The sequence below is a fragment of the Actinia tenebrosa genome, unplaced genomic scaffold (assembly GCF_029948245.1).
Source record: "Actinia tenebrosa isolate PJP-AT-01 unplaced genomic scaffold, QUT_ActTen_1.0 PGA_scaffold12__29_contigs__length_12842862, whole genome shotgun sequence".
In the NCBI taxonomy this organism is placed as follows: Eukaryota; Metazoa; Cnidaria; class Anthozoa; order Actiniaria; family Actiniidae; genus Actinia; species Actinia tenebrosa.
The window spans coordinates 7,366,433-7,386,151 of NW_028292572.1; the positions used below are offsets into that span (position 1 = coordinate 7,366,433).

At 41.1% G+C, this 19,719-nt stretch overlaps 2 protein-coding genes and 1 long non-coding RNA gene across 4 annotated transcripts in view; 2 read left to right on the forward strand and 1 right to left on the reverse strand.

The window, feature by feature from the left end:
• Positions 1–10,845, forward strand: part of LOC116296848 (glycerol-3-phosphate acyltransferase 1, mitochondrial) — a 32,321-nt gene extending 21,476 nt beyond the window's left edge. The window contains exons 15-27 of the mRNA XM_031704956.2: positions 369–482; positions 1,552–1,741; positions 1,998–2,068; positions 2,528–2,595; positions 3,027–3,183; positions 4,815–4,848; positions 6,227–6,309; positions 6,823–6,882; positions 7,463–7,543; positions 7,688–7,765; positions 8,064–8,187; positions 8,614–8,682; positions 10,388–10,845. Of these exons, the coding sequence (XP_031560816.2) occupies positions 369–482; positions 1,552–1,741; positions 1,998–2,068; positions 2,528–2,595; positions 3,027–3,183; positions 4,815–4,848; positions 6,227–6,309; positions 6,823–6,882; positions 7,463–7,543; positions 7,688–7,765; positions 8,064–8,187; positions 8,614–8,682; positions 10,388–10,566 (1,308 nt within the window). The 3' untranslated portion in view covers positions 10,567–10,845. The remainder of the gene's footprint in view (positions 1–368; positions 483–1,551; positions 1,742–1,997; positions 2,069–2,527; positions 2,596–3,026; positions 3,184–4,814; positions 4,849–6,226; positions 6,310–6,822; positions 6,883–7,462; positions 7,544–7,687; positions 7,766–8,063; positions 8,188–8,613; positions 8,683–10,387) is intronic.
• On the reverse strand, positions 6,854–8,206 carry LOC116296850 (uncharacterized). The gene is made up of 2 exons (XR_004197166.2): positions 8,069–8,206; positions 6,854–7,748 (listed from the first exon to the last, which is right to left on the reverse strand). It is a non-coding gene; the product is annotated as an uncharacterized LOC116296850 (long non-coding RNA).
• A 242-nt stretch (positions 10,846–11,087) lies between the features above and the next one.
• Positions 11,088–19,428, forward strand: LOC148912165 (uncharacterized). Of its 2 annotated transcripts, none has more exons than XM_089028483.1 (2): positions 11,088–11,542; positions 18,395–19,428. In XM_089028483.1, exon 2 carries the CDS (start codon positions 18,485–18,487, stop codon positions 18,896–18,898), a length of 414 nt encoding a protein of 137 aa, XP_088884609.1. In that variant the 5' UTR covers positions 11,088–11,542; positions 18,395–18,484; the 3' UTR covers positions 18,899–19,428. The 2 variants fall into 2 exon arrangements, with proteins under 2 accessions (XP_088884609.1, XP_088884610.1); XM_089028484.1 differs by lacking the exon at positions 11,088–11,542 and adding an exon at positions 17,620–18,143.
• The last annotated feature ends 291 nt before the right edge of the window (positions 19,429–19,719 follow it).

The following is a 19,719-nucleotide window of genomic DNA, read 5'->3' on the forward strand; positions in this document are numbered from 1 at the left end:
ACGTCTATATAAGGGCGCTTCCCATTAAGTCGAACCGATCGCTCAAAGTGGCCAGTTCTCAAATGCTACGCGTCGCAGTTCTTAGAACTAGTTTGGGTTGCGTTGGTCCAGCTCTTAGGACTGGGCCCGGTTGTAGGAAGCCTGGATAGCGCTATCCGACGGATAAATCTTATCCAGTGGATAAATTTATTGGATAGCAGCATCGACTTATCCACTGGATAAGGATTTATCCGCCAGATAGCGCTATCCAGGCTTCGTACAACCGGCCTTGATGCATACTAAATGGGAAGCGCCCTAAGATTTTCGCATAAATGCAAAATGATTGTTACCATCTTGTGTATTGATGATAGGCTTTTATCTTTGTTTAGGGTGAACCCAAGAGACCAGAAACATTTTATGAAGCTGTTAAAGGAATCTTCCAAGTACTGGGGTCCCGTTATGGTCATATTCGTGTCGACTTCTCTCAGCCATTCTCACTTAAGGTAATTGAGACGTTGAATAAATGCGCTATACACGACTTTCAAAAATGGCCGCCAAACTCGGTTGGGACTAGGGACAATTGAATGGAAGCGAGGTAAGTAAGGCCTCATTAGTAAACAAAGCCTTAGTACGATATTTTGTGTCAAAGTCATTCACCCTTACTTCAATAGACTCTGAAAGTCGTGTATATAAGAACCTCCTATTGTTATTATTATTAGTAGTAGTAGCAGCAGCAGCAGCAGCATTAAATAAAAATTTATTTTATTTCAAAATACTGAATGTCGTTGGAATTACTGGGTTCCAATCAGCTCATCAAGCACTGACCACCATGTGCTGTCAGCCATACACAATTCTATTAAAAACTTGCGATTCAGTCGACGAACATTCTGCAAGACACAGGAATTTAGAATTTTTTTGGAGGAATCAAATTTAGAGAACTTGTGATTCCGTGGTTATGAAATTCTTTTATCTGCTAAGATCAGCTTGTCAATAGTTTTAATTTCTTTCTGGCGTAATACTGCGCACTCAATATTTTCGTTAAAAAGGCTGCGATTGCGCTAAAACTGGTCTCTAAGAACAGGAAACATTAGAAACAAGATAGATGAAAAGAAATTTGAGAATTTTTCAAAAATTCTTTGGAAAAAAGGAAATTTACATTAGAAATTCTCGAGTTCTGATTGGTTGGGAGCGCGTGCTTTATGAGAGCAGAGAGCACGTGCGTGCACTTTCAGTTTCGTCATTCCTGTCTGTATTTTTTATTTTATAAGAGAGTGTCAAGAAGCACTCCGCTACGTATCGTACTTCTTCTAACACTTCTCTTGTGTTCTGCCAACCCAAGCGTGCTTTATAACTGCACACGGCACCCCCACGCGTTTTCTATTTCTTCATTTTTCACTATTAGAAATACAGTCCAACCAGTCCTTTGCTTCTACAGAGAGATGTGATTGGATATAGTTATGAAAAATGTCCAAAAAACCTTGAAGTGTGCATGATTCTAGTTTCCGCACTGTAAAAAAACATTGAACATTACCCAGATATATTCCTTATTAATCTTAAATTCTTTAATTACAGGAGTTCTCTGAGAACATGGATCTCTCTGTGAGTATGCAGGAGTTTGGTTCTACTATGGTTGCCAGGTCTTCAGTAACGTCTAGCCCAGCGTCGTCCATGCTAAGGAACGTCTCTGATCTCTCCTTGTCTGATTTCGGAGAGGACAAGTGTTTCTCTCTGACTAAGGTTTTGGGCTATCATGTGATTTATGGTGAGTATCTGATTGGTGGATGAAATTGCAGCTTTGCATCAGGGAATACAGGGCCCGGTTGTAAGAAGCCTGTATAGCGCTATCCGGCAGAGAAATCCTTCTTCAGTGGATAAGTTGATGCTGTTATCCAATAAATTTATCCACTGGATAAGATTTTTCCATTGAATAGCGCTATCTAGGCTTCGTACAACCTGGATTGCATTTGACACCTAAAGGTGTCAGATCGACTGATCTATTGGTTTATTAATTGTTTTAGATGCTGTGCAGTGCAGTGCCGTTATGAGTACCAACATGCTCGCATTTCTTTTTATCTACAATCACAGGAAGGTAAGTCCATTATGGATTCAGTTGGTCAACAATACGGTCTCCTCGGCAACCAGGTTACAGTCACCCATCACTCAGGTTATGGTATCTCCAATACCCAGGGAACGATCTCTTTGGCACCAGTGGTACAGTTACCCCAAAAGCCAGGGTACAGTCCCCCATTACCCAGGGTAAGTTCCCTCCAGCACCCACGGTACAGTCCTTCAGGCACCAATGGTACGGTTACCCCAAAAACTAGGGTACGGTCCCCCATCACCCAGGGTAAGTTCCCTCCAGCACCACGGTACAGTCCCTCAGGCACCAGTGGTACAGTTACCCCAAAAACTAGGGTACGGTCCCCCATCACTCAGGGTAAGTTCCCTCCAGCACCCACGGTACACTACCTCTGGCACCCAGGACAGTACTTCATGCCATATTGAAAGAGTTGTTCTTTAGAACCACTCACTGATGTCTGTATTCTAGGGAGCTTCGTTTGATGAGTTGGTTTATTCGTTTGATGAACTGCGACAAGAGATCTTATCAAGAGGAAGGTTAGTGAGGAAAATAAATAAAAGCTAGAGTGCTTGCAATATATTCGTGAAAAAGTTAACTAATGAAATTGTACAAATTAGTACAAAGTTTTACAGGAGGCCTAACTAGTGGTATTTTATAAGGTGAAGATGAAGGTGTGTGTGTGGTTGGGGGGGGGGGGGGGGGGGGGGTGATTGAGAAAGGAATTCACCATTTTCCATACATTGGTTCACTGGTCAAACACAAAGCATTCAGTCGAGGTTGCAAGGTTCAAGTTTGAATAATCTTTTGAAAGTACCTTGGCGCCTCGCTTGAGCGCTTTGTGTTTCACCAGTGAACCGATGTATGGAAAATGGTGACTAAGAAGATCAGTGCCACAGGTATCCCACTCCTGCAAGATTTGTTCTGTCATTTAGGATGTTTCTTAGAGTGATTTCAATCTTTTCACTAGGGATGTTGGCTTCAGCGGTAAGACCCCCGATGTGGTCCAGCATGCTCTAGAACTGTTGGGAAATCTTGTAGATGTTGAAGAAAATGGCGAAGAAAAATATATAAAACCGCGATTACGAGTGCCTGAAGTTATCGACCTACATAATTACAGCAATCTGGTGAGAAAATATAAATATTTGATTATTGTTTTCCGAAGGCAAAGTGAATATAGGTTATTAGCATATACCAACTTGTGTACTTCCTAAGAACGCGCGCGCTCATTGGTTAATTGGAGGTGAATATTGTACGATATTCACCTCTGAATCTCGGAATATTGAGTCGGCAACAAAATGGCATCTGCCGGCAATCGTTTTGCTATGAAAGTAAATGCCATTCCTATCAATGCTAGAAAGGCAACGAAGTATGGCCTAAAAGTTTTGCTAAAAGTTTTGCGTGAATTTGTCACGCAAGCTAAAAGTTTCTGTTTGTTTGTTTTTATTGAATTATTGTATAGAAAAATAAGTTACCCTGTACACAAGTTGGTATATGCTAAAATAATTATTCGCCTCAGGCTCAGTGAATATGGAGAATATTTATCTCGCCGCTCGAAGACTCGCGTCTCGGTACTATATTCCCCGATATTCACTTCGCCTTCGGCGAATAATTCGAACAATTGCTAAATATTCACTATAATCACTGAGCATGAGGTGAATAATTGTTTTAGTATAAGTTTGGACTTAAATAACAGCTAAAATTATTATTTCCACTCTGGCAAACTTTGTGAAACCTCATAATCACTGCTCGAGCAGTGAATATCGTCTCATAATCACTGGTCACTCGACCAATCACAGCGTGCGAAACTCCATATTCAAGTCTAAAATTATACTAAATACGAATTAACAAAACAGAACAGGGCTGTAAATAGTGGGATGGCATTGGCATATTGTTTCAAGTTTCATTAACCAACAACATCACTGTTTTTACAGGACAGGGTTGTGAAAATAGTTAAAATACGGTCCAAATATTATTGACTAACAAAAAAAAAAAAAAAGATAAATGGAAAATATGATGGCAACAAAATTGCGCGCAAATTGTTGCTTAGCGATTTCATTTTGAACCTTTTTAAAGCTCGATAAACAGGGTGCATTGTGGTCTATCTTGGGTACAAACAATACCATATAAGGCATAGTGCATAAAAATGTTTGTACCCAAGCTAGACCACAATTGCGGTCGCCACAGACAGGGCAGAAAAACGCGGATTCTATTTTCGACGTTTATGTGTTAATAAGCTTTATATTTCATAAACAGGCTCTTTTGGGGCTGATTAACAAAATACAAAAATTTGGGGAAATTTAAGGAATGCGTATTTGAGAAATAGTGCCCTGAACGTTGGGAGAGATGATATTTTGATCATCACAAAAACTAACGTTTTCGCTAACACCTCGAAGTAGAATTGCTCGAGGTTGAGCAGAATTTGTCGTCGCCATATGTGAATTGAGTTTGTTTGATGTGTTGTTCTCTCCCTTACCACGAGGGTTTTTCTCCGGTTTCCTCCCTCCGAAAAGAATCAACACGTGAGCTGAGCGTTGTGCGCATAAAATAGTTAATGTAGTGGTAGTAAGTATGAGTGAAAGCAGGCCCACATCAGCGAAAGCTGCGAAAACAATCAGCCTGCTCTAACAAATAAATTATCATTGATCAGAAAAGGTTTGTGCGCGGCAAGTTTTTCTTAGATTAATCGCGTCCCATTTGAAATTTTTACATGTAATCAAATACTTACTATTGGTAATGTTTCTTTTGCTTGTTCTAGGTTCTGTGTATATTTGCACTAGAGGCTGTAGTAGGTAAGTCATACTCTTTTTTTAAACTGAATAAAGTCCGAAGGGATTAAATTGGTCCTGATAAAGGGGTACTTGGATGAAAATTTTTCAAAGTCTGAATAATTGAAGTATTTGAAGATAATTTGACTCAATTATGACTATGTGAACCAGATTAGTGAAAATTTTTGCCTGGGAGCCACTTGAAGTTGAGAAATTTTGGGTTAAAAGCGAAAAGAACAATAGGGTTGAGTAAATGACGTCATTTACTCACAATTTAGTTGCTAAATAGAATTGATAATTTTACAACTTTACAGACATTTTACTGTGAAGAAAATATGTTGCTTGGCTACAATTGGGGCCATATATATACGTTTAATTAAGTTTAAAGTCTTTTCCAATTTTCATCCATTTTCATCCAAGTACCCCTTTAAATGACGGGATTCATGCACAGTTTATCCCTTAGAACTTTTCAGTGTTTTCAGTTCTTGTGATGAATAGAAATTAGAAACCTCTTTAAAACTAAATGGGTGCGACCTAATCTTTTTGCATCGAAAAATCTAACTTATTCAAGATCATTCGCTCAACGTTCAGTTCAAATATCCAAATTTGAAACTCGGATAAGAGTTAATGGGGGCACCCACGAAAACTACCCAAGCTATGCCGCACGGTTATTAAAAGATTTCGCTAGGAAACGATTCTTCGTTGAGTTCTCATTATTATCTGTTATTATATAGTTAGGATAGTACGTGCGCGCTGATTGGTCGAAAACTGTGCTTTATAGTGAACGGAGCACAGTGCTGAAGCCATCCGCGCGCGCGAAGTTCTGCGACCGTGTGCGACTGTCTTTTTGATTTGCGTAAATAAATTCAATACCGAATAAAATTAGTAACTATATGATTAAACGAATAAAGCAGCTTTTTTTCGTGCTCCGTTCAGTAATAAAGCACTTAGGAAGCGTCGTAAGCACCCAAGATGTGTGAGATGTCCTTACACTTCTTTCGTGTTTACGTCACTTCATACGTGCTTTATTACTGAACGGAGCACGAAAAAACCTGTTTTATTAGTTAATTATTATATTATTAGGATAGTACGTGCGCGCTGATTGGTCGAAAACTGTGCTTTATTAGTGAACGGAGCAGTGCTGACGCTGCTAAGTGCTGCTAGATCCTGCGAGAGTCTTTCTTTGTGCGTAAATAAATTTGATACCGAAATGAATTTAGTAACTATATAATGAAACGAGGAAAGAAAAAAAAAACAACAACCAGCTTTGTCCGTGCTCCGTTTATTAATAAAGCACTTAGGAAGCGCCGTTCTCCTTACACTTCATCCGTGCTTACGTCACTTCATGCGTGCTTTATTACTTATAATTTTTTTTTGTTAATTATTTTGCTACTGTTCACAGCGTGTAGTATTTGTGCTGTAGCACAAGAGAATGACATTGAAATAACAGACATCGAACAAGAACAGAGGTTACCACAAACAATGGTACGTGAAGTTTTGAAACTCTTGTGCAATGAGCTAAGCTATCAATAAATTGGTATTATTTTCATTTGGTTAGAAGAAACGCAGGCTTTGGGTACGAGATTGAACTTCGCCTCAAAACAGTGAGCGCGCACATCAATGGGTATTAGTTTGCAAACATAGCTAAACATCCCAGTCAATTAAGGCTCGTGGGTGGGTGGTGTAGGGTAGGGAGTTTTAAGTACTTCGTTCCTTCCTTCTCGATGCGCAAGGGTATCATACAGAAATCTCAGCAGCATCAGAAATCTTTTCCAAGTTGCATTGCAGTTGCTCTGAAAGACTTTCCCTGCGCCCGGTTGTACGAAGCCTGGATAGCGCTATCCGACGGATAAATCTTATTCAGTGGATAAATTTATTGGATAACAGCATCGACTTATGCACTGGATAAGGATTTATCCGTTGGATAATGCTATCAACCCTTCGTACAACCGCGCCCTGATCTATAGTTTGGTTTACGAGGTTTGTCGTTGTTTTCAGATTATCGAAAAAGCTGAAGATCTTTGTGAACTGCTACAGAAAGAATTCATCTTTATTCCGGTAAGAAGTCCACCTTACTATCATCCAAATGTAGATACCACATTCCTGAGTCCTTTTTTGATCATATTATCACATTTATGATATAAGCTTGGGACTGTTTTAGCGGACGAAATAGACGCCATCTTGAAAATATGTTCCCTAAAAAGGGTCCCACAATGCATTGTAATGCCAACTCGACCCAGTTTTTACCTCAACTTCAAAATGGCGATTATTTTGAATATTCATTGAATTTTGAATAATTATCGAACATTCATGGAATTTCAAAGTATTCTATGGTGTTACCCCCTCGTTCTATTGTTTTATAATAGGACATTTGCATGATGTTGTCATTTGACTCCCACTACCATAATACTTCGCGAATTTTCTTTTTTTTTTCAAATTCGTATTCCCTCATGATGATAGTAAGACAATTGGTGCTAATTAACTGTACAAAAGAAAGAGTGCAAGGGAGTCTGGTAGTAGAGGTCAATGACGCCATCATGCAAACCTATTTAATAGGTCTTTTTGGCCGATGTGAACGAGTATTAACCCCAACAGGCAAAGGAACCTCTGTCTGATAGAATAGGTATTCTTCTTGTAGCCTTGTGCGTCACTAGAGGCAAGACTGAAGGAAACGATTGATAAGTTTATCTCAAGTGAGATCCTCCAATGCACCACACAGGTAAATACATTGCTATATGCGGTCCATAATACTGGCATCATTGCCTCCATCTGAGATAACGTTGTATGATAATGTTGTTGTCGTCTTTTCAGTGTCGTCGTTATGTGCGTGTTACTCAGTAGATTTTGTTATTCTTGATTGTAGACATCTTCCAGTAGTCGTCAGTGGTCCACTTGGGATGACGAAGAAGATTCGTATTCTGCTCCTGAACCAGAATACAAGGTAATGAATGATAAAGGAATGAAGAAAGGAAGGAAGAAAGGAAGGAAGGAGGGAAGGAAGGAGGGAAGGAAGGAGGGAAGGAAGGAGGGAAGGAAGCAAGGAAGGAAGGAAGGAAGGAGGGAGGGAGGAAGGAGGGAAGGAAGGAAGGAGGGAAGGAAGGAAGGGATAGAGGGAGAGAGGGAAAAGCAAAAGCTGAGAGAAGGAAAAGGAAAGGAAGGTACGAAAAATAAGGAAAAATTGGCATGGACAAGCAACGCTTTTTGTTTTTCTAAACGTTATCATCTCGTATTCCTTACAGCTCACCACTTCGATGCAAGAGCTATCCCGGCTAAAGTTCCTCCAGTCTTTATTATCACCGCTGATCGAATCTTATTGGGTCGCTGCATGTGGGTTGCTATGGTTACCTGGACAAGCTTTCACCGGTAAGTCTGCTCCATCCCTCCTCCTTTGTTCTTAACCGAGCGGAAGGTCTGTCACGGATCTAAACATGCAGATTACTGAGAATAAGTAGTGGTTACTAGTTGGGACTGTGTTGGTGTGTTGAATACAACAAGTGAATAAGAATGACTAGTGGTTACTAGTTGGGACTGTGTTGGTGTGTTGAATACAACAAGTGAATAAGAATGACTAGTGTTTACTAGTTGGGACTGTGTTGGTGTGTTGAATACAACAAGTGAATAAGAATGACTAGTGGTTACTAGTTGGGACTGTGTTGGTGTGTTGAATACAACAAGTGAATAAGAATGACTAGTGGTTACTAGTTGGGATTGTGTTGGTGTGTTGAATACAACAAGTGAATAAGAATTCTGTTACTTTGCACTCAAAGAAACTTGTTGTTTTTGTATCAGAGGACGAGTTCCTAAGGGCAGTACATGATTGTTCTAAAGAAAGATTACAACAGGACGTCACAATGTATCGTAAGTAGCACTTTCTTTTCTTAATACGACATTTGCATGATGGCATCATTGACCTCTTTACCAGACTCCCTTGCACACTTTCTTTTGTTCAGTTAATTAGCACCAATTGTCTTACTATTCTCATGAGGGAATACAAATTTGAATAAGAAAGAAAAGAAAATTGGCGAAGCATTATGATAGTGATGACGCCATTAAACGTCCTATTGAGAATGATTGAGGGACATTGATATATAGACATTCCGAGGTTCAGTAAAAAACTAGGTCGATTTGGCTTTGCAGTGTATTGTGGGAATGTTTTAGGGGGCGAAATAGACGCCATCTTGAAAATATGTGCCCCTAAACAGTCCCACAATGCACTGCAATGCCAACTTGCCCTGGTTTTTTCTCAAACTCGTAAAGGCTAATTAGCACGAAACGAACCTAAAAATTCCTCCCTTGCTGGCTTCTCACCCTTCTTTCATCCCTTCCCCACCCCCTCTAACCCCCACCCACCCCACCCCTAAGATTGTTGTAGTTATTTTTCCTGCTTGGGCCATGCTGCTTCTTCTATGAAAAAAATCATTTTACAAAAATTCAAGTCATTTTTTTGTTACAAACTTTCATCCATTTTAAAATTAGTTGAAGGACATATCTCCAGATGGCATGGGTTCTTGGCTTAGGTCAAGTACAACGAACTCTAGAGGGTTTAAGCATCTTATTAACGGCAACATTGGCAAATTACAAATGTTTGAATTAGTTGTAAAAATGAATCGCAAACATCTCCTAATAATAGATTTAAAAAAAGAATATTTGTCTTTGTTGTGAAGGTTTACAAGAGTAATACCATGATCACCTCGGATTCTTTTGTCTTCCGAGGGCTTTACAAACCCGACTTTCCCGCATGCATTATAGAACATTCTCTACTTTCACATCCCCATAATGCCTTGCGTCTTTGGGGGGTAACCAATCGAAAAGCTGTCCCAATTTAAAAGGTTTCTTAATTGAATTTATACTATACCTGCTTTTATCTGTACAATACTGATTATCAGTTTATTCCAAGTTATTTTTGCGTGTACAGATCATCAAGAGTTTTGGTCTTACAGAAAATATTTAATTACGAAAATGTTTAAAATTTACCTTAAACGTCTTCAAGCTTCTATCTTTTTCTGTTTTTTACTTCTTCATTTTATTTTTGGATACCAAACAAGGTATTTTCAACATTGTCTGATCAGCCTTCAGCAAAATAAGTGGATATTTACCTTCTGGTTACCCCCCCAAAGACGCAAAGTATTATGGGGATGTGAAAGTAGAGAATGAGGGAAATTTAGAAGACAAAGAAATCTTTTGTCTTTTACTAAATTTCCCTGTCGCTGCGCCCTCGGGACTTTTACAAATTTTCCCTCGTTATTCGGGGAAATTTATTCACTAATTTCCCTCGTGCCATGGTATTAGTTATAAGTAAACTGAAATGCAGGTAGACAACGAAACGTGGTCATGGAGCCGTTTGCGGAAAGATGAAAAACGCGATACTCAATATGGGTCTAGCTTTGGACCGTTGGAAATTTAACGAAGCAAAAAACCCAGACGGTTGGGGCTGTATTGGTCCGCAATTTAAAAATGAGTAGTCCACCAACAGAGAATAACTTCACACATTAGGATCGCTATTTCCGAGTGTAATTTTTCAATATTTTCAAGCTTATTCATGAGTCTTTTCTTTTTTCTTCAGCTGAGAGCTGCTCTCTCGAGCCATACCGCAATGCAATACGCATCTTCAAAGAGAATATGGTTCTTGAGCTGTTTAAAGAATCTGATGGAACTAAAACCCTACTACGCTTGACTGACAGATACAACAACCAAGAGAGTATCTTTGAGTTCATTTCAAGTATTGGCCAGTTCAAGATGTAATTGACAGCAACACTTCTAATAAGATGATGCGAAGACGCTTCTTCGATGCTAGGAGCCATTTCAGAATTAGAAGGACAAAGAATGAGAGAAAGATAAGGAAAGCACCAACTCTCTTTCTCTCTCTCTCTCCCAATGTTTCTTGAAATAACTTTTTTCCAATATTTCTTGAATGAACTTCTCTCTGATCTTAAACTCAATCTGTATGTTCTATCTATGAATTTGTTCCAATATTTCTTGTTACTAGGGAGTGAGACCAATAAATCGACATATGTTCGAAAACTTTTTATCGAGAAAATTATGTCTCTACGCCGTTTGCACACAGTTGAGAATTGTTCCTCGAGGTATTCCTTATTTATTTCATATTATATTGTACGAGTCGAAAAACTGCTGTTGATTTGAAGAAAAGGTTGAGGAATTTCAAGGCAAGATTTCGATGTTTCTTTTTTTAAAAACCTTCAAATTTTTCAATACTCTGAAACGAGCTTTCGGCTGATGTCAGTGCGCGGCGAACTTTCAGACACAAAAGTACCGTTAACTTCTTTTTGTTCGCCTAGTTCAAATCACCTCACCGGCAAATATTTCTCTGCGGAGAAAAAATTATGCGAAAAAAATCTTAAATGGTCAACTTTTTTTGCCACAGCTTTTTTGTGTGTGTTACTCCAAATGTGCCTTACCCCTCTCTGGTAAGTATGTAATGGTCCAGCTACTGTTCATAGACGCGTATCAAGTTTTGTATTAGCCAGATTTACATTCGATTTACATACATTAATGCATCCCGGGGGTTGATGTGAAGGTACTTCAGCACGATAAACGACCGTTACTCATTAGTAGATGATATACCGATCGGAATAGAATCATCTGTTGTGGCCTGGCAATCGAGACATATACAGGCAGATAAAGCTAGATTAGAAGAGTAACTAGTTTGTCATACTTGGCTTGGCTTCGAAGTGGACAGCATCTTTTACAACAGCTAAAGGTAAGAATTAACTACTACTCTATATGTTGTTTTGAAAGTTTCTTGTTTTGACCTCAAACTTTGCTTAATTCTGCCAACCTTATACCAAGCAACATTCTCTTTATAAACGAATTTTCTCAAAAAGCCTCGGAGCATAAATGTACTAGCGACAAGAAGCCACCAAGAAGATTCATCTGCAGAATTATCTTGTTTGTCGTTGCAAAATGTTTGCTGATTTTAGAAAGAGAAATTCTCATTACCGCCCTCACAGTAATGATAGATATTATGAGACAATTGGATTTATTCAAGCAAGTGTCCGATTGATAACATAACATGTAATAGTAAAAGTGTTCATTTGATTATTTTGGGTTCAAAAGAAAAAACTTAACGATATCATTTTAGCTAGTTGACGTGATATCCGACAAGCGACTTGCTTTTAAATGAGCAATGTACGTGCGAGTACCACGTATTTTGACTTAGTCGTCGAGCTCGGCGTCGCATCGTGTACGAAAAAATCCAGTGCATACAATCAAAGTTTTCCATGGATCAATGAACCGAAAAGTTAATACAGTCAATACGGACGCTTTTACAGCTGCAGTATTATGTAATGATTTCAACTTGATTTCCGTGCGACAACATAAAATTTGATTTCTTGAAATGAATCTCGATGTAAATTTTGCAAGTACTAAGTATTTTATGATGATTGTTTTTTTTAATGACCTCGTGGTGAAAGGAGTGAAGCCATATTACCGTTGATGAATAGATTAACTGATAATCGATTAACGAATTGTGATAACACATTGGTACGCATTTTGTGATTCTATTTTTTTCGTAGCGATTCCTTGAATTGGCATTCAAAGTTTTCATTCCTAATTGAATTCATCTGGCTTGCGTTGGAAGAATGTCTAAGATTCAGTTAAGTGTCTGCTAGCTTAATAGTGGATGACAAGTCTTCTGTTTGGCGTCTATTGCTCGTATATTCGATTCACTAGATAATTTGTTCAAACAGACTCATTCATGCGTTGGTTTTGTTTGCTTTCTTTGCGTGTTTATTGCGAAAAACAAGATATTCCTAGATGTGTGTTGACACAAGAAGTGAATCTAGAAGCAAAAGACGATTACTGGGTGTCATCGTACTTTTTCCCCTATTGACTTGAGTCTGGTACTCACAAGCGACATAAAAGCAAGCATTAAACTCATCGTTAATGATGAGCTTGGCGTTAGGTGCATATTCGGTGGGATGGGCGGAGCCAGGCACAAGTTAGCGGTAACCATGGTCACCCTGTCACCACCCAATGGATTCTCCAAGGTGCTTGGAGGAGAGGGACAGGGAACCAGGACCTCCCCACCGAAGTGCACCAAGCACCAAGCTCAGGAACTGGCAACAAACAGGAGAGAGCGCAACAACGAACAAGACACATAAGCAGCAGGTTAAACAGTTTTCTTTTAATTGTTAATCTCATCTATCATTGCTGTCGTATAGAAGTTTATGACAACTGTTGCGTTACTTTGGCTAGCGCTTCGGCAGGAGTTCTGATGTAAGACAAATAGGCGGTACTGGTCCAGCGGCCTAGTGCTTGGATGAGATGGTCGGGGGCGCCATTGCGAGCAGCGACTGTAGCCGCACCGATTCGAAAGCTGTGGCTAGAGAAATTGCCTGGTATACCGGCTGCTGCAAATATGCGTTTTAGCCAGGAGGACAGCAGCTCGCGCGATAAGGATTGGCCATTTTGAAGCATGAACAGAGGACCTTGGCAATTACCTCTCTTGTGCAGATAGGCACTCATCGCTGAGACCGCACATAGTGGCCAAGTGCCTAAGCCGATGTGCACGTGACAGCCTTCTCGGAAGGGATCCGTCTTAGATGCTTTTATCCATATTCGGAGACAGGAGGGTCGGTCTAACTTGTCGAAGGCCAAATCAGAAACTTGTAAATGGATGGCAGAGTCGAACTTTGAAATAAGGGGAACTGTAAATTCGGCGGATCTCAAAAAACCGAAGTAGGCCAGTGTGCAGGCAGCCCAAAACATGATGTGGTCAAAAGTTGCCAGGTCGAGGGCATTGTGTATGTGAAGCATGAGCGAGTCGGTGATGGGCAGGCGTTGCGAGGATGCCGAACCCTGTGCGCGTTTTATTCCGCGGAAGACCTGCTGAAGCCTGTGGCAGTTCGTCAGTGGATCGGCGAAACCCTGTTCAATGTGGAGGGATCGAATGGCAGACAAATAGACTTTAATGGATTTGTGCTGTATAGACTGTGACAAATGTGTGATAAAAAGGCAAAGAGTGCTTTCGTCCGTGGGGCACGTCACTGAGCCAAGCTGATTGCAAAAGTCGACGAACCTCCTTTGGGCTGACGCGTACGTACGACGTGTAGTTGGTGCGAGGCCGTTGAGTAGAAGTTCCTGGCATTGGCTGTCTAGTAGGGACCGGTTAATTGTGCGATGAGATGTGTTGGCAGTGGCGTAGCTTGTAGCTGCGCTGAAGGTGCTGCCCGTCTGAATTCCTGCCAATTAAAGCGAGACAATGCATCAGCAATCGAATTATCGATTCCGGGGATATGCTCGGATGAGAATGTAAAGCTAAACCGAGCTGCTGCGTACAGAAGGCTTCGGAGGAGCCGCATAAGAGCTGGAACTTTTGATGTTCTTTGGTTCAGGATGGCCACTACTGCTTCATTGTCTGAGCGGAAGAGCACGAGTCGTCTCGACCATTCGTGCCCCCACACATGGGCCGCTAGTACAATAGGAAAGAGTTCTTTGTACGCAATGGATTCTGTTTTCTGTGTCGCACGCCACCGACCGTTGAACCACGCCTGATTGTAGAACGCCCCATAGCCTATTGCTCCCGAGGCATCAGATATCACCTCTATGTCATGTACGACTGGGATGCCGGGGTAAAGCCAGAAGCTTACCCCGTTCCAGGAGTAGAGAAACTGGTACCACCATTCCAGATCGCGACGGAACTCCACGTTGAGTCGGATGGGATGCGCCGGGTTGCGAAAGCAGCGAAGCAGATCAATTAGGCGTCTGATGAAGGTGCGTCCGGGCCACACCACTTTGGCAGCGTGGTGAAGGTGGCCTATTAGCGACTCAAGCTCGCGCTTGTTGCAGTGTCGGCGCGACCGCCACCTGGTTATCAGCTGCTGCAGGTTCGAGAGTTTGTCTGCAGGCAAACGAGCAATTTGATTAATTGAATCTAATTCGATTCCTAAGACTACTAGAGTCGAAGCAGGTCCGATACATTTGTCCGGATGTAGGGGGAGGCCAAGGTCTTCGCACAACCGTACCGATGTGGTGAGATTGTGTGCGCATGCGTCCGAGCATGGGGGCCCCGCCATGACAAAATCATCTAAATAATGGACTAAGTGTGAAACTGCATAATTGTTAGCTAGAATCCATTCCACCATAGCGGCCACCGAATTGAATATAAATGGAGCTGAGCGAAGGCCAAAAGGTAGCGCAAGATCTACAAAGTATTTGTCTTTCCACCGCATGCCTAATAAATGTCTGTCGGATGGATGGATGGGGATATTACGATATGCTGATTCGACATCAAACTTAGCCATCATTGCACCGACGCCTAATTTGGACACCATTTTGACTATTTCGTCGACTGTGACGTACTGCAACGTAAATTCCTCACGGTTGATCCCATCGTTAACGCTATACCCCCTGGGCGATGATAAATCGACTATCAGCCTCCATTTACCCGGCTGCCCGCGCTTGGGAATTACTCCAAAACTGCTGATCTGCAAGTTAGGCAATGGAGGATGAACGAAGGGCCCTGCAACCCTACCCCGAAGGATTTCATTTTGAAGATAACAATCAATCACCACTGGGTTTTGCATGGCGGATTGTTTGTTGTTTTTGGCCAATTTGAGCTTCATCGAGTGCTGAAAGCCGATGTGGAAGCCATCATGGATGCCATCTAAAACGTATGCCACCTTGACGGGGTCAGGGTGTAATTTTAACTCCCTTGCAAAGCAATCCACACGGAGAGGGGTAACCTCGGAGACAGAAGGGAGGCCACACAACGCTGAAATGAATACGCAAAGTCACACAACAGATGGTACAAAGACTTTGAATGAATTATACAATTAATGTGAACATTACAAAGCCGATTAGCCGCGAAGTAAGAGTAAATAAACATCAGCCCAGAGCGTAGATTATGGCGTGCCGATGACCTGAGCCATCAGGAGATAAGAGCTAAAATGTCACGGCGCGTCGCGCTGTCTCGTTGAGATAAACGAACTGACAGGAGACATGTTAAGTAGCGCTAAATGAAGTGACGTGACGTGTCAACATAGCAAGAACAAATATGCAAACAACGCCTCGGACCACGAACCGATAGCACGGAACAGAATACATGCCAAGAAACGGCACGCTATGGGAATTTTTTAAAACGCACAGTAGTATCAAATATAAGACTCCAGAAAGGCAATTCTGGTCACGGCAGTGTAGCATGATAACTAAGAGCTAATAAACTTGATAGGTATAACATAAACATGAGTTACCCATGACCGATAAACAAAATAATGACTAACAAAGCATGATATAAAAAACTTTTTGAAAGCTAGCGTCTTTTAGTTTTCAATTTATCTGCTGAAAGCTCGGGAGACGGAGTTCGTCGTTTTCGCTCCGTCTCAGTTTTTTCTTTGAAAAATTCCGGGCACTCTACGAGGCGGTGACGACCAGCACACGAAGAGCATTTGTGGGCAAAACGGCACAAGGAGAAGCGCGAGGAACATTGCCCTTTGTTCCATGAACGACAGATGACACCACTGCTGTTTGAACCCCTTGGTTGCTCCTCATCGCCATTGTGGGAAAAGCTAGCACGATGCGCTGGACCAGCCGTGTAGAAGCTATACAACTGCGTGTCGATGTTAGCCCAGTTGGTAAGGCTAGTCGCGGCCGCGTGCTCCCGAAAGGCCTTATCATAATTCAGCCAAGCTTTACCGCCGAACTGCCTGTACGTGCGTATGATGAGCAGCTTATAAAGCGATAGATCCTTCCAGCGGTGGGGGAAGTACTCAGACATAACCAGGGCGTAGCTAGTGAATGTCTCAATCCATGTAACTATGTCCTCGATCTTGCGTTTATTACGCTTAGGCCCAGCAGTCAAAACAATATGGCCGTCGAGGAACACTTGTGGCTCGGTTGCCGCCTCGACCAAATTGGACGGGATTAGCTCGCCTAAATCAAGGAACTTCCCGCTAACGATATGCGTGACTAATTTGGCCGGGACCGGAGAAGCACCAGGTCCAATAACAAAGGGCTGAACAACTGCTGGCGTTGCGAAGGTCTTTGACGACGTGAGGGAGCCAGATAAAACCGTAGTCGTTGAGCTGGGAGGACCGCCAACAGCTCCTAGCGAACGAGCTTGCGGGATAGGCAAAGTCACTATGCTAGCGGTACTAGTTGTATTTACGCTCGCGAGCGAGAACGTGTTTACAAAGTTTGGTGCTAACACATTGGACGTACCTGGTGTGTCCTGGGCTGTTGACTGCAGTGGCAATACTGGTTGGCTTGTCGTTGCTGCAGGCGATTGCGAGATGGCCGTTTGCTGTGTAGCGGCAAGAACAGCCCTGACTACTTCGTCCACGAGCTCCCGTCGGTATTCCTGTGAGAGTGTCACGGTGGACGTTGATTGCGGAGTGCTGCTGAGCGGATTTCGTTCAGGAACCTCTTCGTTGAGGTTTGTCAGCGAACGTTTCGGTGGCATGATGAAAAATTAAATTAAACTCGTGTTGTAGCGTAATAGCGTAATAGCGTCGTATAGCAAGTGCTAGCGATAGATAGCGATGGCGAATAAAGGTTCGCGTGGTTGGCATTAAGCTAGCGTGATCACGTGTGTAGCGTCTTATCGAATTTCGTAATGATAGCTATGATCCATATCTCATACAGGCCACAGAGATCGACTAGAATAGATTGCGACATGCTATAAACAACTTGCTAGCTGAGTCGATCAACGATCGCGTGAGGTAATAAATGCGTTGACAGCGGAGATAGCGGTATGCGTCCGGACAACGCTACTGCGAGATGTCATTGACCTCGAGTCTAACTTAGCCTAAATTACATTTAACCACATTAAAATCCGTTCTCAGGGTTGCGCTTACGTCGCTTCTTTTCATTGAGAGTAATAAGCGTGGTTTTCACTAGCGACATATAAGAATAAGCATAAACACAGCTAAGCGTATCAAGCCCACTCACTTCTCTGTTGATGTCCTCACTGCGACATAAACACAAGCATAAACATACGGATACAAATGGGATAGAATGAAAAAGGAAGGGAAATTTGGACAACCGAAGAAAGAGAAACAAACAGAACGGAAGGAAGCGAAAGAAACAAAAAAGTCGAAAAGAGATAAAATTAATACAATGTAGATAAAAAGAAAGGAAAAAAAATTCACGTATCAAGAGTATTTCCCATGGACTTCTCGAGTGCCGGATGTCATAAGCGTGACAGAATCAAACTCATATTGACAGTTGCAAACCTTTGGTCTAATCTTGTGACCATTGTTTGACAAGACATTAGTAATAATACCTAGGGACGCAAGGATGTATGCTAAAAAATAAGTTTTTTTAAAATTTACAACCTTTTACCTAGAGATGACCATAAAAAGGTACTTTGAAGTCTACGTTGATTTATACCGGGATTTTGTGTGTCTTGAGGAGAGAAAAGATTTGCTTTAACTCCATTCATTCCACGTGGATACGGCTTCCGGTAGAAAAAGTGAAAATATCAGTTACTCTTTTTTTTAAATCGCTGCAGCTTGGTAACATTACACAACATTTAATTGTGAATTTTTAAGCTCCTTGAAAACTACTAACTATATTTAATATTATTAATGTTACGTTATTTTCTTTCCTTTAGATCATAAACTTCAATGAAGACAAAGAGGGTTTGAAGAGGCATTAGTTAGGAGATCTCCTTATTTATAGAGAATCATTTGTCTGAGCTAACATGGCAGAATTTGCTGCCAAACACCTCTTCAAAAGCGCTACCTCTGGAGCGAGAGGAACAATTGGAGACGTTGAGAAGCAACTAAGCCAAGAAGAACAAGTGACAGATGAAGAAATGAAAAGAATTGAACGCGAGTTAGAAAAAGAGGAAGAAATGCGCAGACAAAGGTATATGGTAACCGAGGCAAAAAGATCTAAAGTACGCGATCAAATTCGAAACAAATATGGTATTAAGAAAAGTGAAAGACATGATGCAGTGATACAACAAAGAACTTCACATACCTCTGAAAGAGACTTTTTGTTAGAACAACAAGAAGAGGAAGAAGACGAAGGATGTTGTCCTTCGTTTTGTCTGTGTTCATGTTGGCCCTGTCTTAGAAATTCCTCTAAATTGAAACATTCTAAACTAATGTAAATGTTCATTGCATAATCAGTGACTCATTGCCCTATTTCATAATGACGTCACATCAAAACAAACTATTTTTTTAACGCTAGGGATCATGGTCGCTGGAGGGGGATGGAATGACAACAACACATCTTAAATCACAATGAAATTTGGTTTATGAGCTGGTGAAGGCGAGAACAACCAAATATTTCGCTAAATATCTCGAAAGAAGAGAATTAAGCTTAAATTTAGCCTAAATTTCTATCATTTTAGCTGAGGTAAACAAACTGTGACTTCATTATGAAAGAGGGCAATAGACCTACCCGAATTCACTTGACTGGGTAGAAGCAATGGTTTCAAGTCGAGGTTGCACTTGATGAATAAAAGAATCAAGTTCAGTCTCGACTTCAAACCACTCTTTCGTGGTCAGTCAAGCGAATTCGGGATAGGTCTATTCAGACTTGATAGCGAGGCTTTAGTCGTATGGTACTTCATGTATGGTATGAACACGCGGATCACCAAATACATTCATTGGCAGGAATATAATATTGTACAATACACGACTTTCCTACCTTTCGTTAATAATAATAAGATTCATAAAAACAATAATAATGATAATAACAATAATAATGGGAATATATATGTAATAGGACTCCATGCTGTCCAATTAAGAAATAATAATTGGACGAGGAAAATTCCGAGGACTTCCAAAATTAGATGAGGCCGTAGGCTGAGTCCAATTTGGCAGTCAGAGGAATTTTGTGAGTCTAATTATTTCTTGATTGGGGAGCATGAAATCCCATTACCTATTAATTATATAGCTGCCTAATTAATCCCATATCAACAAGACC

What these genes read in the sequence shown, in the direction of transcription:
- LOC148912165 (XM_089028483.1), top strand. Translation starts at nt 18,485, where the DNA reads ATGGCAGAATTTGCTGCCAAACACCTCTTCAAAAGCGCTACCTCTGGA.